This window comes from Ailuropoda melanoleuca, chromosome 15 (assembly GCF_002007445.2).
Source record: "Ailuropoda melanoleuca isolate Jingjing chromosome 15, ASM200744v2, whole genome shotgun sequence".
NCBI lineage: Eukaryota > Metazoa > Chordata > Mammalia > Carnivora > Ursidae > Ailuropoda > Ailuropoda melanoleuca.
Genome location: NC_048232.1, coordinates 1356495 through 1371885, shown reverse-complemented (window position 1 = coordinate 1371885; position 15391 = coordinate 1356495). Strand labels below are relative to the sequence as shown.

General features: G+C 45.1%; 1 protein-coding gene across 1 annotated transcript in view; it reads left to right on the top strand.

The window, feature by feature from the left end:
* The first annotated feature begins 2213 nt into the window (after window positions 1-2213).
* ADARB2 (adenosine deaminase RNA specific B2 (inactive)) overlaps window positions 2214-15391 on the top strand; it is a 458939-nt gene continuing 445761 nt past the window's right edge. The window contains exon 1 of the mRNA XM_034644124.1: window positions 2214-2516. Coding sequence (XP_034500015.1) covers window positions 2417-2516 — 100 coding nt within the window. The 5' untranslated portion in view covers window positions 2214-2416. The remainder of the gene's footprint in view (window positions 2517-15391) is intronic.

The following is a 15391-nucleotide window of genomic DNA, read 5'->3' as shown; positions in this document are numbered from 1 at the left end:
TAAAGATTGGCCAACATTTTTATCTCAACCAACCTTCAAATTGGAATCTACACTAAGTGTTAAAATCCGGGTTTTGATTTCACCGCCCCCCCACTGAACGGAAGCAACACATAAGCAGAGGGAGCTGTGTTCTCTGCTCGTACCCACGCTCCGACACGGCAGGAGACCTGCATACGTGTCTCGGGGGCAACATCTTTGCCTCGGCGATGCTGGGGGTGTGAGCAAGGCCAGCGCTGGACGCAAACAGCCTTGAAGGTGACTGTGCACTTGTTTTCAGGGCTTGCCCAAAACACCCTCCCTCAGTTTCTGAGCTCGGGGACCAGTTTTAAGTGGGGCAACTTCATGTCCGTGCCGGGGAGTTGCAGGGAGCTGGGGAGTCTGAGAGTCCCCCAACTCCTTCTCCGCATGTGGTTTATGCTCTCAAGTATCTCTTGTGTCACAGAGAGTAGATGGGCAAGTCATGCACTTGACCAACATCCGAGACAAATCATCTGCAGCTTTATTTAGCTGTGCTGTTGGGGGAGTGAAAGTGTGGAATGAGGCACAGAGGACAGGCCTGGTTTGACTGCATTTATCAGTCTCAAATGAGCCAGAGAGTTAAAGCTCCTTCTCTCTGAGCCCACCTGTGATACACACTCATTCTCTCCAAAGTGTTTACTGGATTAATTTACTGAACAATCACAGAGTAATTAAAGTGTACCAGTCACTGTTTATACTGATTCTCAGGTGTAGATGAAGCCTTGAGGCTGATACCATTGTGATGCCCATTTCACAGATGGGGAAACTGAGGCGCTGTTGACTTGCCCAAAGTCAGAGCAGGGGAGCTAGGATTTGAAATCACATGTCTTCTCTCTTACCAATGAAAAATGAGATCTGATCCATCAGCTCACCACATAATACATCTGAACATCTTAATTGTTTCCCATGTTCCCTAAGAGGTTATTTTTTCTCATAAAAGAAAATTATCTGGACATTTCTAGGCCCATAAAGAGCTTGGAAACAGTATGTATAAAGTAACAAATAACATAGAAATACTTGTGTGCCATTTCCATATCAACATATGACACATAACTCTTGCTAATGACTTTGAGGGTGAATTTTTTTCCCCAAACCATTACTATTATAATTAATAGATTTTGGGATTGAATGCATAAGGCAATAATGATGCCTTTGTTATTTTTCTTCTTCTATCTTACGTTAGATTTTTAGTGTTCCATAAGTATAGTCTTGAAACAATAGGATAGCCCTGAAAAAAAAAATTGTTGAAAACTATTTCAATTTGCAATCCACCTCCTGGTAAATATGATTTTGTTTCTTCTGAATGTTATACTTGGCAATAAAACCTTCAGATGAAAGCCCTCCCTATGTTTCATTTCATTGTTAACCTAAATAAAGCAACCCATTAAAATCCCTCTCCTTAAAAATCAGACTCAGATCCCAGTACTTCTGTCTTTATGCAATATCTCTCTCACAAAGGGAGCAGCCAAGGAATGGAAAGGGAAAACAACAACAGCAACAGCAACAAACAGGCAAACAGACAAACGTGCAGTCTCTGAAAAACGAATACCCCTAAGAGGCTGTCTTCCAGGGACTCGCAAATCTTAGTCCCCATCTGAGGAGGCGAGGTCCCAGTATTTCTTGGAGAGATATTTCCCCCTTGGCACAAGGAGCATTCTAATGAATTAACTAGTTAAAAACTGTTTGGTGGGAGACAGTCCCTGCATCCTTCTGAGTGTGTGGAGCAGACACGCTGTCCTGTGGTCCAGGCAGGAAGCCTGCAATCCCCGGGCTCAGCCCTCCTGCCAGCGGCCCCCTCAGGCTGCTCCCAGACGAGCTGGTTCTGCGCGCTGTTCCCTCCCTCCCGGCCCGTCTCCTCCCCTTGCCACCGGGTCCTGGGCAGCTCCATCCGTCCAAATGGGAGCTGAGTTTGCAAGCTGACAGGGGATGCAAAGGGCTGGTGGTGCTGATGTCAGAGCCAGAAGACAGTTGTGATTGGACCTAATTAGACTTTGCAGCAGCAAATAGACAAGCTCCCTGCGTGATTGGCTTCAAAGTGGTTGCTGCCAAACAACTAGCAGAGATGCCAAAGTAGGAGCCCTGCGCTTGGAGCGCAGATCAGGGGAGGCCGCCCGGAAGAGGAGGAGAGCGGGGAGGGAGCGCCCAACCCGCCGGGCGCACCTTTCCTTCCCGGCGCGTGGGGTCGCGGGGCGGCGCGGGGCTGCGCGGGGCTCTCAGCCCAGCTGGAGACGGAGAACAATTAGAGAGAAGGACGCGGGAGCGCGTGAGGGCTCAGTCCTAAAAAGTGAGCTCACTCCCTGGTTGGCAGAAGCGTTTAGCAGCGGCGGTGGCAGGAGCCGGAAAGGTGAGCTTGCTGGAGACAGGATTCCTCTCCCGTTCTGCTTGCCGAGTCTCAGCCATGGCATCAGTCCTGGGGACCAGCAGAGGCTCCGGAGGGCTGAGCAGTCAACTCAAATGCAAGTCCAAGAGGAGGAGGCGGCGGCGGCCGAAGAGGAAAGGTAAGGACCTGGCTTTCTGCGCTGCCTCCGCGAACTGCACTCTTGGCCGCGTTACTCGTGTCTGGGGGGCCGCCTGCTTCCGCCGCTCTACTTTGGGGTGCAGGTGGGGCGTCGGTACAGAGGAGAGCGTGNTCGCGTTACTCGCGTCTGGGGGGCCGCCTGCTTCCGCCGCTCTACTTTGGGGTGCAGGTGGGGCGTCGGTACAGAGGAGAGCGTGCTAGAGTTCAGATCCCTTTGTAAGGGGCTGGGGGCTCCTGCGAGCGCAGAGGGGACAGGGACGCGACCAGAGCGGCGGTCTCAGCAAAGCCTGGGCTGGGAGCGGCGGGGGCACCGTTCTCGCCGCCGGAGGACAGTTCCCTCCCCGACTCGTGCTCCACAGCCGGGCGCTGCCTCTGACCCTCTCGGAGGCGACACTAGCACGCGGTGCCAAAGGAAACACCCGCTTAAGCCAGCAGCCCCAGAAACAGGGACAAGACCCGGTGCCCGCTCTTCTATCCTAATGGTCTTGGAGGAAGGAATGGGCAGAGTGCCGGCAATCACATTTCCAAATTGGCCGACAGTTCCTACTTAGTCTGGTTGGTGCCCAGCTGTTTTATAAACACTGGGACCTGCAGAAAGCAGGGGAGATGTTCCTGAGGGAAGAAGCAGAAATTAAAACCTGAAAAGAGAAATAGGCATTACAGCTCGTTGGTGGCAAAAAACCCCTGCAAACCAGAAAGACAGAAAAAGCAGCGGATGACAGGTTGCTCCGACTCCCTGTCATGCTCGCACCTCATCACTGATGTTCTGGGGACCGCCGCCCCGAACTTCGTGCATTCCATCACCAGCCCAGGGCTTCCACACGGGGGCCGAGGGAAAATGCCCTAAAATGCCGCCGTCGCCCGCACACAGTCCACCCAGCAGGGGAAAGATTCTTCCAGTGCCTCCTGTCCTTTCTTTCCCAGAGAGGAACTTGGGATCAGCAGCCCCTTAGGATGAGTCTGCAGGAGAAAGTTCAGCTCTTATTATTATTTGAAATGTGCTAATTAAAAAAAGAGAGTGAATACAAAGCCCTATGGAACAGTGGGGCAGACACGACTAAAATTCATCAGATTTTCTAGTTTTCGCCTGCAGGATGCATTGTTAGATACCGTGAGGTCGCTCGCCCTCCCCGGAGAATATGCATCTTTGCAGTGGCCTAACATAAGTTTCTACCACAGCCCTCCCTGGCTGCTCTCAAATATTCCCGGAGCCCTTCGCGGCTTCTTCCAATAACAGGAATCAGCCAGGCGGTTTGGAGATATCCATGCCAGTGTCACACAGTCACTGCTGATGGCTTTGTGTCAGGACCTCAGGAAGCAGGGGTGGCTGACACCTTCCCAGGAAGTGTTAGAGCCCTGGGCTTCCGAACGGGGATTCTGTGATTCCGGTTTAACTCTCAGAGCTGCCAGAGGGAAGCCGGCTGCTCACTTTGTTACCTGAAAATTTCCTCTTGGAACAGATCCGTTGGTGACTTCCAAAACAACGCCAACAGAAAGTGACAACGATATGGGGGGAATCACAGAATTTAATAATGACTATAACTTTTAAGAGAGGAAGAAAGGAAACATTATCATGTAAATTCTAACCATTCATGTTTCCCATTATCTTCCTTTAGCCAATTTTAAATATTCAAATTGAAAAGTATGGACTAATATTTCACAATAAAACAGCATCCTACAGAAATAAAATACAAGCCGACGGATGTTGGTGCCTTTCTCCAAATTCATTTTTCTTACCTTTAAATGTCAGCCATGCTGGCTTAGAAGGCATCCAATTTTGGAAAGAAAAGCAAGGAATCTGAAGGAAGGCTTTATTTGCTATAAACTTAACTACAACAATTCAAAGTGAAATTTCTATATGAAATATTTCTATGCCTTGGTTATTTCAAATAAACCAAGTCTCTTCATTTTCATACCCAAAAACTGAGGTGGGAAAGGCTCATGAGTATATGTGAGCTAATTTCTATGCCTTGTAGATTTACGTGGGGGGGGGGGTCTCCTGTGGCCTCTGCTGGCGGCCACCTTGGTAGGAGAATCAACTCAAACTGCTAAATATTCACTTCTTAGGGAAAAGTTAATAATATAAATGTGAGTGAGCAAATTAAGAAGAAAACATAGCCATTATGGGACATGTTAAGTCGTTATTTGCACTTGCTGGGAATAGGTCAGTTTATGTGTAATTCCCAGTTATTATAGATCCTTGTTTTTCTCTCGTACCAAGAAAAACGGTGAATTTAAATTATGATCTACCAGTCATGAATCTCAGCAACAGCCGTTGAATAGAATGGCCTCGGCTTTTAAGCTCAGCCAGTTATGAAAACTCTGTCACAATTTAAAATCCACGTGTGTACTGATGGTTGTGAAGGAATTTGGGTAAGGCTCTATCGAGTACCAACTGGGGTTTCTGATCGTGAGCACAAAGCAAAGGGCTCTTCTCATATGGGAATAAATAAATTAGAATTAATGTTATTTGTCCCCCTATTCTAATGAACAAGGGTGATTTTTGAAGATGCATCTTAACTTTGAGCTCCCGGGGCTGTGAAAGGCTGTCAGTTTTCTATGTGCCAATTCCAAAAGTGGCTTTGATGTGATTTTCTTCTTACTTCACTTATTATTGTCAAAATAATCTATAGGTTTTGAAATTAAAACTGTAGCTACAGCTCAAGTGTGGGATTGGTACGATGCCTTCATTCATCTAAAGTAGGATCCAGGGCCTCAGAAATAAAATATTTTCCTCTACTCGGTATTTTTAGTCACCGTACCACACAGGGGATAGTATATGCCTGTAAGAACCCAAAACACTTAGTTCTGGGTGTGAACTAGCCAGGACCTGCATTTGTCTCCCGGATAAACTTTAAAGGAGATGCTCAGAGTAAACCTACCCACCCGCCAGTCTCCTCCCGTTCTCTTCTCAGGACCCAGTATGATGCATTTTTGCATTTTCTCGGCATGTTACTTTTTAGTTGGGAATCTCTCGGAGAAATTATTTATGAATGATTTACATTTTTTGCACACGTGAAAAAAATGTCAAAATTTGAGTTTCAAGTAGGAGAAAAATAGGCAGCTAAAAAAAAAAACAGCGTAAAGGAGAAGGAAACCGTGTAATTTGTACACATGTGGGTGGCTAAGGGATGCTCACACGCCGTGTAACATGTGAGAGACGTGTTGTCAGAAAACACTGGGAGCTCTTGTAGTTTGTGCAGTTTCTTTATCTACTAAGTACCCCCACAGCTCACTGCTCGTGGGGGATTCGGGGAGGTGGTGCTTGATTCTGTCGCTCTGGGTGGAACGACGCAAGACGATTGGGCACAACCGAGTCTGCGTTAGGTGCTTGGAGAAACGTCTCCCGTACTAGACAAGAGCTTGGGTGCATGAATGGTATCAAAGATCTGTCATTTTGCCCAAAACGATAAAGGTAAAGATTTAAGGTTATTTAAAATTAGTATCAACTCAGCCAGGTGGAATAAGAGGCAGGTACTCGTGGAAGCAGTACGCTGTGTAAAGATAAATCACTTCCGATTTTATCAGATAATCTCTCAATCATTGGCTGCATTCCGGATAACGTGTCCGAGGGATTGCATAGGTGCAATTTTAATCATTAAACTAGGACCTACATTCTGTTGTGTATTTGTGTTGCCCTTTCTTTCACGAGTGTGGTTGTCCTGAAAGAAGGTATGCACCAGCATGAAATGCATTTTGTAAATAAACTATGTTTAGGATTCGACCATGAGCACATACAATGTGTAAAAGTGACTGGAGTTCCTAGAAATTTTTTTAAAACTGTTCTTTTGATGCAAACCTATTTGGAGATGGATCGGGAACCAATTCAAATTTATCTGTTTCCCACAGGTAAACAGGGCAAGGTTCTGAGCAAGGGGCGTCAGTGATGAGACAGAGAAAGGGAAGAACTTCAGAAAACTATTGGAAATGCTCTATAAACAATCATTTGTTAAGTCGGCAAATTGGATTTGGTCATCAGCACATGACCTTTCTTTTTTTTCTTTCTTTCTTTCTTTTTTTTTTTGAGGCATTTGGCAGCAAAATAAGTTAATGCTTGAAATCTAGATATTATTGCAGGATGACGGGTTACAGAGTTTCNTCTTTCTTTCTTTCTTTTTTTTTTTTTTTTGAGGCATTTGGCAGCAAAATAAGTTAATGCTTGAAATCTAGATATTATTGCAGGATGACGGGTTACAGAGTTTCAGAAAATTGGAGGTGAATTTTGGAAACAGCAATGCAAGGTGTTGCTCTGTACAAGTAAGCTGACGAGTCACAGGAGGGCGGGGGCAGGCGCAAGGGCTGCTTGCGGAATGTGGTGAAATGCAGATAAAAAGTTGGCAAAAGGAACAGAGTGACAGAGTCAGTGCAGCAGATGGACGACAGACGCAGGCTTTTTGTGAAACGGGATTCCATGAAAAATTAATGAAATAGAGAGACTGTGTTAAGGACGAGGTGGGCAGGCTGTGGGACTCTTCCTCGCCTGTCACTGCCTGGGCACCGCAGGACGGTGCCTCATCCCGGCTGCTGGGGACACAGCCCCGCTCCGGCGCCACGCGTCCCCATGCTCCCGCTTGCCTCGCTGTCTGACAGCTCAAGAAGAAGGACTGGATGTCGTGATAAAACTAAATTGATTAAACCGCTTGCCATCGTCTAATTGTGTAGGGCTTTCTCCCCCCCCCCCACTTCTCTCTTTAAAATTTGTGTTAGTGCCTTTGGTTTCTAGTGACCCGTGTCACAGCAGTAATTTGAGATTGCTTCGAGGGCATTAGCTATGATAAGAGAACTTGAATTTAGAATAAAAATATGAGATTCATATATCCGTATCTAAATAGTGGTGATCCAGGGATTGCCAAAGCGCTGTCCCAGAAGAGCGTTACGTAAGGAAATGCAGACTAAGGAAATTGTATTTTTCTTATTGGAGGCAGGAAAGCTAGCTCACGCTCTGAGAGCCTTCAGCGTTCAATTTAAAAACCACAACCGTGTTTGTGGCTGTGCCTCTGTGTACCTGCGTGCCCAGCAAAAACAGTTGCAGCATTTGAGCGTTTATAGGTCTGCCTGCTGCTTTTTCTAAAATGCAGGACAATGAATGTTAATGTTTTTGTAACATGGACAATTCTAAATAATTCACAAGGCCAAAAATAATTATAGTACGCTGCTCTTCCATCACGTAAATACATTATTTCTAAATAGATGCCTGGCTGCTAATTGGGCTCTTAATGAGTAACAAATAAGATTTCTAAAAGGATAAATCTCCACATGGTAGAAGCAACATTTTAGAAGCACTTCTCACAGTCATTTTTAAACTTAAAAAAAAAAAAGGTGAATGCCAAGCAAAATATGAAAAGCACGGATGTCCTTCACCAAATATCCCAACTCGTGAGTGTTAGCACTAGCCCTGTGGCTCCGCGTTACAAGGAAAACAACCCAGCAATGCCCCGTCTGAATTCACGTTCTTAAGTATCTGTGAGTAGAGTGAACCTGAATTAACCCCATCTCTTCAATTAAATGTTTTTCCTCCCACTTTAATACAGAAGTATATGCCGTTAAATGTTTCATTAGGCAAAGAGAACTGTTTATTCCTAGCTATTAATATACTATAATTCACTTAAGAATGTACCACTATCAAATAAAAGGACATTACTTTAAAAGAGAGGGGGAGCATTTATTCAATTCTTGAACCACGTGTGACTCTGATACGTTCCGTGGGGCTTTAGGAGACAGGAAGGAGGGCACATTTAGAAATTTGTGATGGACTCCTGTCCCTGCATGCATGCTTACCTTGGTTCCGACACATCCCCCTTCTGCAACTAAACTTCTATTGTTCTGTTTATTTTATTTGAAAGGAATGGGGGTACAGAGGCAATTGTATCTGATTCTTGACTGGCGCTGTCTCAGTAACATCCTGGCAAACGCAGCTCTTAGAGGCCCCTGTCCTCACCTGCACGTTGATCAGTGGATCCAGGTCCCAGGAACCACATCAAAGAACTACAACCTAGAAATGGATAGATGTGCTTTTTAAGAGATCTGTAATTTTCCCAAAAGTAAACCTGATCACTTGCAAAGACAGAAGGTGGTGGTTTTTTGTTGGTGGTGTTGTTGGTGGTGGTTTTTTGTTTTGTTTTGTTTTCTGAAGAATGATAAATATTTGAAAAAAAAGTGAATCTGAGTGTCTGGTTCTTGTCCTACCCTGCGGGCATTTACTCACCTTCTATTCCAGTTACAAGTGTTGTGGGTGAAGGGCAGCAAAAATCAGTTCCTTTTATTATTTTATTGATGAGGAATGAATACAATTAGTGTCTGGTTTCTGGTAACAAAGTGGTTAGTAAGTGTCCTCTTTGCATTATACACCTTTGTGTGTCTGTGTATATACACACACATTTGCTATTGTCTCTTTCAGATTATAAAAACTATCAAAAGTTAATGTTACATTTTAAATCTCAAAAAATAGCAAACGGGTACCATAAATTTTATGTTTGTGTTAAAGAGGGGACTTGATGCTTGATTAAGAAACAGTGTCCAGTAAATGAAGCATTTATATAAACAAAGAAAAAGCAGCATTTATGTTTAAAATGGAAGAGTCATATAATATAAATGCTCAGGGAGCTCTTAGATTTCAAGATCATTTCTTTTGACTCCCTAAGAGATGAACTGATACAAGCTTCTCTTTGCTGTGTGCACTTCAAGTGCGGGACTGAGGGCGGCTCGGCCGAGCGTCTGGTGCAAGGACCGTCCAAGTGGCCGCGTGTGCAGCCACTGATCCCGCTCCAATGTGAAGATTCCTGGGAGCTGGCCTCCAGCCGGAAGGCACAGCTCTGTCTCCGCTCCTAGGACGATCAAAATCTCTGAGGCATTAGGGAGAGAAGTTCAGCAGTGTAGACAGAAGGCGGACCAGGACAGGTATTCTCTCTAGTGTAAGCACCTGCTCCCTTTAGCTAGAGTCTGGCTGCATCCGTCCCACCGAGCATGTTCGTAACAGTGCCCACGGAGAACTTATTTATGAAGGAGAACAAGGTTTCTTTCTGTTACTGTTGCTTCACCGTTTGGACAAAAGAATGAAACTGATATTGCTCAAAATTTATTAGTGAACACTCTTTCCTAGAGTCTGTGCCATACAGAAGCGAAGCTTACACCTGAGTGATAGCCCAGCACTTCCCGATGATTTGCGCATAATACAAAGTGTTCTTTTAAATACCTTGACCGGGATGTGCTTAGGAGAATTTTATAGATTTAATTAATCTTTGCTGCTCCATTTATTTCAGATGAAACCCCAGATTCTTGTTTCCCACAACTGAGAGACGGAAGACCTGTCTCATCGTTTTGCAGTGTCTCGCACGGTTTCTCAAATATGTCTTCTAGATGGGGCATTAAAATAGGGTGGAGGGGACTCAGCTCTCCGAAACGGGACCTGTCACTAGTTGAAAATGCAAACCCACGCGGAGTCCCTTCTCTGCTTAAAAACAGTAAAACGTGGGGAGCTACTGTGTCAGAAGCAGGACCTGGGAATCATAATAAGCCAGCTCAGAGCTTCTGCTTAGGACTCCAGTAATTGATTCAAAAACAGATTTTGCCAGTCCGTCGGAAGTACCCAGATCCCTCTCGTGAAAATTAATGCAGGTTTTCCTAAAAGTTTAATTGCTTTTGGAAAAGTGCAATTTACTAAACATGACAGATATGTCAGCAAAATAGATTCTGACCTCCTCTGCACCCCAAGTCTGGCTGGGTTCACTCAACCCTGGCCGTAACAGATGCTCGACTTGCGTTAGGCTCCGGGCTGTGAAAGCATCGTGTCCTTAAAGGAAAGACGCGCTCTCTTTCCACCAGACTGTGTGGGGCCCGAGCGCGGAGGCAGCACATGTGCCCAAGCTCAGACGATCTGACACGCACCCTTCAAACAAAAGTCTTTTATAGATTTGCATGTTCACTGAATGAATATTTAAAAGTACCGCCTTTTACTATTCCTTGGGTGAATAAAAACATAAGGGGCCATATTTAACCATCGACATGAAGATATCTTTCTGAGCATCTCAGCTCTCCCTGCTAATGCTGTGGATGAAAGTTTTTAAAGGACAACCCAGATTCTAGCAGAATTGCAACCTGAAGTGACTTTTTAATTCCAAAAAATATGGTTCAAGGATACTTTTTTTTTATTCGAATGACTCGATGCTGCTTATTTCTGTTCTAAAGAAAAAATAAATTTGAAATAGGAATCATTGCTATACCCTCAGGTATATGCTAGGATAAACAGTAGCTGGTGAGAAACCCCAAGACAACCCCAAGCATGGGGGGCCCCTCGCTTTGCCAGCCCTCAAAAGACACAGCGCTGGGAGCAGACGTGGGGCCCTGGGCAGGTGGCCTTGCCGTGTAGTAAGCGTGTGCCTGGGCCTTATAGCCGAGCTGTCAGCATCTGCAAGGGGACGCCTATTCAGTTCTGATTGAAATTCAGGGAAATGTTCACTTATTAAGCATTTAGGATGACACTTATTTTAGACCTAACAAATTTGAGAGTTCATATAATTTTATGTAATCACCTGAGTTTTTTCAACCAATTTGTAGGGAAGTTAAATTATAATTTGGGCTTTTATATGTAGATAATGAATAGAATTCAAGTCATTGGTGGCAGGCACAGTCTTATATGCCGGTGGTACGTGAGTCGGGTAACTGCCTGTACGGAGGGGGTATGCTACTGTCATGGTCTGTGACCCCAGAATTCCATTTTGGGGGATTTATTCTACAAGTACATATTTATGCCTGTGTGAAGCAACACACACAAGGTCTGGAAACAATCCAAATGCCCATAATAGGGGATTGCTTAGTTAAACACGTGTACATTCATGTAATGGAATACCAAGCAGTGACTAAGAAAAAGACTTTAACGAGTAAGCTATCTAAGGATGTGAGAAGACTAACAAGAAAAGTGAATACAAGCACATGGCATGGACAGGATGTCACTCTTTGGGTAAAAATGAGAGGAAAAATTAAGACTTTACATTTGTATTTGTTTGTATATGCCTGAAAAAAGTATGGACGGAAACATAAGCAGCCAGGATCAGAGGTTATGGGGGTGAGGGGCAGGGGAGGATTTGCAGTATGGACAGGTGGGCCGAGGGCAGGTAGGAGACATTCCACTGTATAGCCTTGCGTATGTTTTTGTTTTTGAACCATGTGAATGTATTACCTATTTGAAAAATAAAGAAGATTTAAAAAGCCAAAAAAAAAAAAAAATTCAAGGCATTAACAAAATGCACTCGTGTGTTTTTGGGTCGGCTCCCCGTGTACGCGTGCCGCAGGGACAGAGAGATGGCAGTCCAGATGGAAGATACCGCTGACCCTTGAACAATGTGGGTTTGGACCCCACAGCTGTACCTACACACAGATTTTCCCCATAAACACAGGGCAGCGCTCTAAGTGTATTTTCTCTTCCGTATGGCTTTCCTAATGACATTTTCTTTTCTTTAGCTAACTTCATTGCATGAATACAGTACTCAGTGCATACCACATACAGACTATGTGTTTTATGTTATCAGTGAGGCTTCCTGTCCACGGTAGGCCTTTAGTAGTCAGATTTTGGGAGAGCAGAAGTTACTTGACGGTTTTCGATGGTGCGGGGGCTGGTGCCTCACCCCTGATGTTGCTCAAGGGTCCACTAGACACATAAGCATTTGTTGAAATGCGGGATATCAAAATACTAAAAGATTATCTATCTACCCCTGAAACAGCGGAAGTCTAACATATTCACAATCTTAGATGGACATTTATAAAATCGTGTACAGAAAACAAAAATCTTGAGTAAACTGAGAGCACAGGCTCCTTGAGACAGTGAAAAAATGGCCTTTGGTATATGACCGAGCTTTACAGTCCTGATGTTAACATTCATTAATTCTAAAGTCCCAAAACATCATTCTTTTAAAATATCCTTTTATTCACACAAAGTGAACTAAATATTTTTGTCTATGTCACTAATAAAAATAATCTATCCTCCTCCATCACAAAACAAGAGAGAAACAAAAATCACGTGCAGAGAGAAAGACAGGGACAGGGAGACAGAGAGAGAATAACTTCTGTCTCTTCCTTCCTCTGCCCTGATCAGAGTTCACCTTCTTACGTTTTATTCTCTGTACCTTCTAAAACAGAAAGGCCACTCGACTTCAAAGTATGGGGCATCCTTGTCTTGCTCTGCAGTTTTGCCTTAAACATGTTATGTGTATTCAGACAAGGGCCGTATCTGATGGAAGGACTATGTCTTCACTAAGGTCAAGGAGCGAGGAGCTGAAAATACACAAGAAACATGAGTGGGCGTGGTCCTCGTCCCTGGGCTTATGTTGTATGTGGCCGTATACACATACAAAGGTAAAATCAAAGCACAGAATGAAATAAAACTATCATGACCCTAACACACTATTAGGTTCTATGGGAATTTTTTTAATGCAAAATATTATTGCATTTTTTTTTACAAAATTGGATTTCTATTATGTTTCTTTTATGCCATCAAGTGAAACTCCTGTGTAAAAGCTAACTCATTAAAATATAAACCCCTCTAGGTTTGAACATTTTTATTTCTCCCACAATGTCGAAATGTAATAGCTACTCAATTAAAACCCACTGAGAAAATTGATTTTGTTTTTGAAGTAAGAATTGCTTAAAGAAAAAATCAGGACACTCTAGCGGGAAGGAGCATTTTCTAAGGGGATTGTGTACAGATCGTATGAGCTGTAGCAGTTTACGTACGGGAACAAACCATGGGCGAGAGAGTATGGGGACTATACGCAGAAGCCGTCTCTGGGATGATGACGTAGGATCACCTGCTGCTGTGAGAGGCGGGCATCGCTGTGTGCGTAGTGACTTCTGGGATGGGGACCATGATGAACTTTGTGTTCCCATAATCCGTACAGTGCCTATCTCACTCTATACCATCAATACACGGTTGCCATAGAATCAATTATTAGATTTAGATTGCAAATTCATAAAGGTTGCTGTCTGATTTATTTTTAAGTTGTTGCTATGTAAATCCGAATGTATTCATGCAGCAAACACTTATGGGACAACTTTGTATGTCAGCCACCATGGTAAATGGCAGCATTAAGCCGTAACAAAAGCTCTGAAAATGTCCTAAAAGAGTCAGAAAGCACATCTCACTGGGCTCTGGCTTCTCTGTAATCCACGCTGAAGACGTCACTCACAAAACCCCTCCAGAGAGCTCGGGAGGCACATCGGTACCGTTTGTCCAGCCAGCCGTCCTGATGCTTGGCAAGCTTGTGGATATGCACGTGGATGGGGTGACGTGAAACCCTCAGGCCCATGCAAATTCCACAGATGCTTCTCGGGCAGCAGGAGCTCCGTGTCCCCTGCCCTTGAGTCTTCTCCAGCCCCTCTCCTGTGCCTCAGCTTGCCCCCCCGGCACACCTGCCTCGAGGATGCATGTCTGTCCCTGAATCGCCCATACCTGGCTCCTCCTGGCACTGCCCAAGAACTCAGCTGCCATCTTGCTTCTTGGCTCACAAAAATTCACTCCGTCCTCATTGTTAGGGACAAGCGTGGCGTGCGTCTGTGTAATGCTAAAGTCCGGCACCAAGCCAGAGACACGAAGCCAACGTGGCATCTAGCAGCTTGGCACTCTCTGCCTGGAGGTCGTACAAATTAGGACGTAGAGCTCACTCGAATAGCCCTTGAAGGCGTTCCCACTGCCACGTCCACCCAATACTGTGGACACAGAATACGTCCTGAAGATGAGAGTCACTGACTCTGTCCCTTGCTTCTATGTAGATGGCTTGCTGCTTGGTCTTTCTTTTCTCTTACCTGCTAGAGAACTTTGCACTTATCTCTGTCTCTCAGTCTCTGTTTCCATCTCGTACTTGTTCGTTAACCAGGGGGCGTGTGTGGACCCACACCCAAGCTCCAGCACCGGAAGATAAGACGTCAGTGCGTCTGACTTACCTGGTCTGCTTACGTTGGCAGCACTGACGCCGGCTGCTCTCATTAGGTCTAGAATGTGTTATCTGTAATGAGACTTAGGAACGTTTCCAAACCCAAACATCAGGGAAACAATCAGAGTAGGAGGTGATAAACTTGAAACCAACAGAAATCTGACACTGGCGTCCACACTCTTCACCAGCAAACCGTCTGATCCTTAATTCAGGCGGCAAAGGAAATCCCTAAGTCCAACTGCCCTTGACTCGTTTTGACTTTTCTTCTCTGGGTGTTTAAGCTGAGCTGATCTGTTTCCCAAAACGGCCTTGACTCATTTCTCTCTATTCTACAATGTTACTGCTCAGATCGGGGTTCTTATCACTAATATCAAAGTCACCTCCGTCTGAAAATATTCAAGTTTCCCATACGAATGCAGAGACATCGCCTACCTTAGATGTGTGTGTGCATGTGTTCATACATTGTCATATTTAGGTGACCTATAAATGAACTTTTAAGATAAAATTTAGAATAGGAGGGGCTTTTTGTACTCATTAGTGGAAAAGTCCAGATCACAGTGTATTAGCGTGTGAGAGCACCTCGGCTTGGGGCCTCATGCAACAGACGTTCACTGTCCCGCAGTCTTGGAGGCCGGGAGCCCGAGGTCCAGGCTTGGGCAGGGATGGAGTCTCCGGAGGTCTCTCTCCTGGACGTGCAGACGCCGTCCCCTCCCTGTGTCCTCATGCAGCCGTCCCTCTGCGCGTGTCTGTGTCCTGATCTCTTCTCCCCAGTCAAACTGGACTGGGGTCCACCTAGTGACCTCATCTTACCTTAGTCACCTCTTTAAAGAACCTGTCTTCAGGGACACCTGGGTGGCTCCATCAGTTAGGCGTCTGCTCTCGGCTTGGGTCATGATTCCAGGGTCCTGGGATGGAGCCTCATGTCCGACAGGGG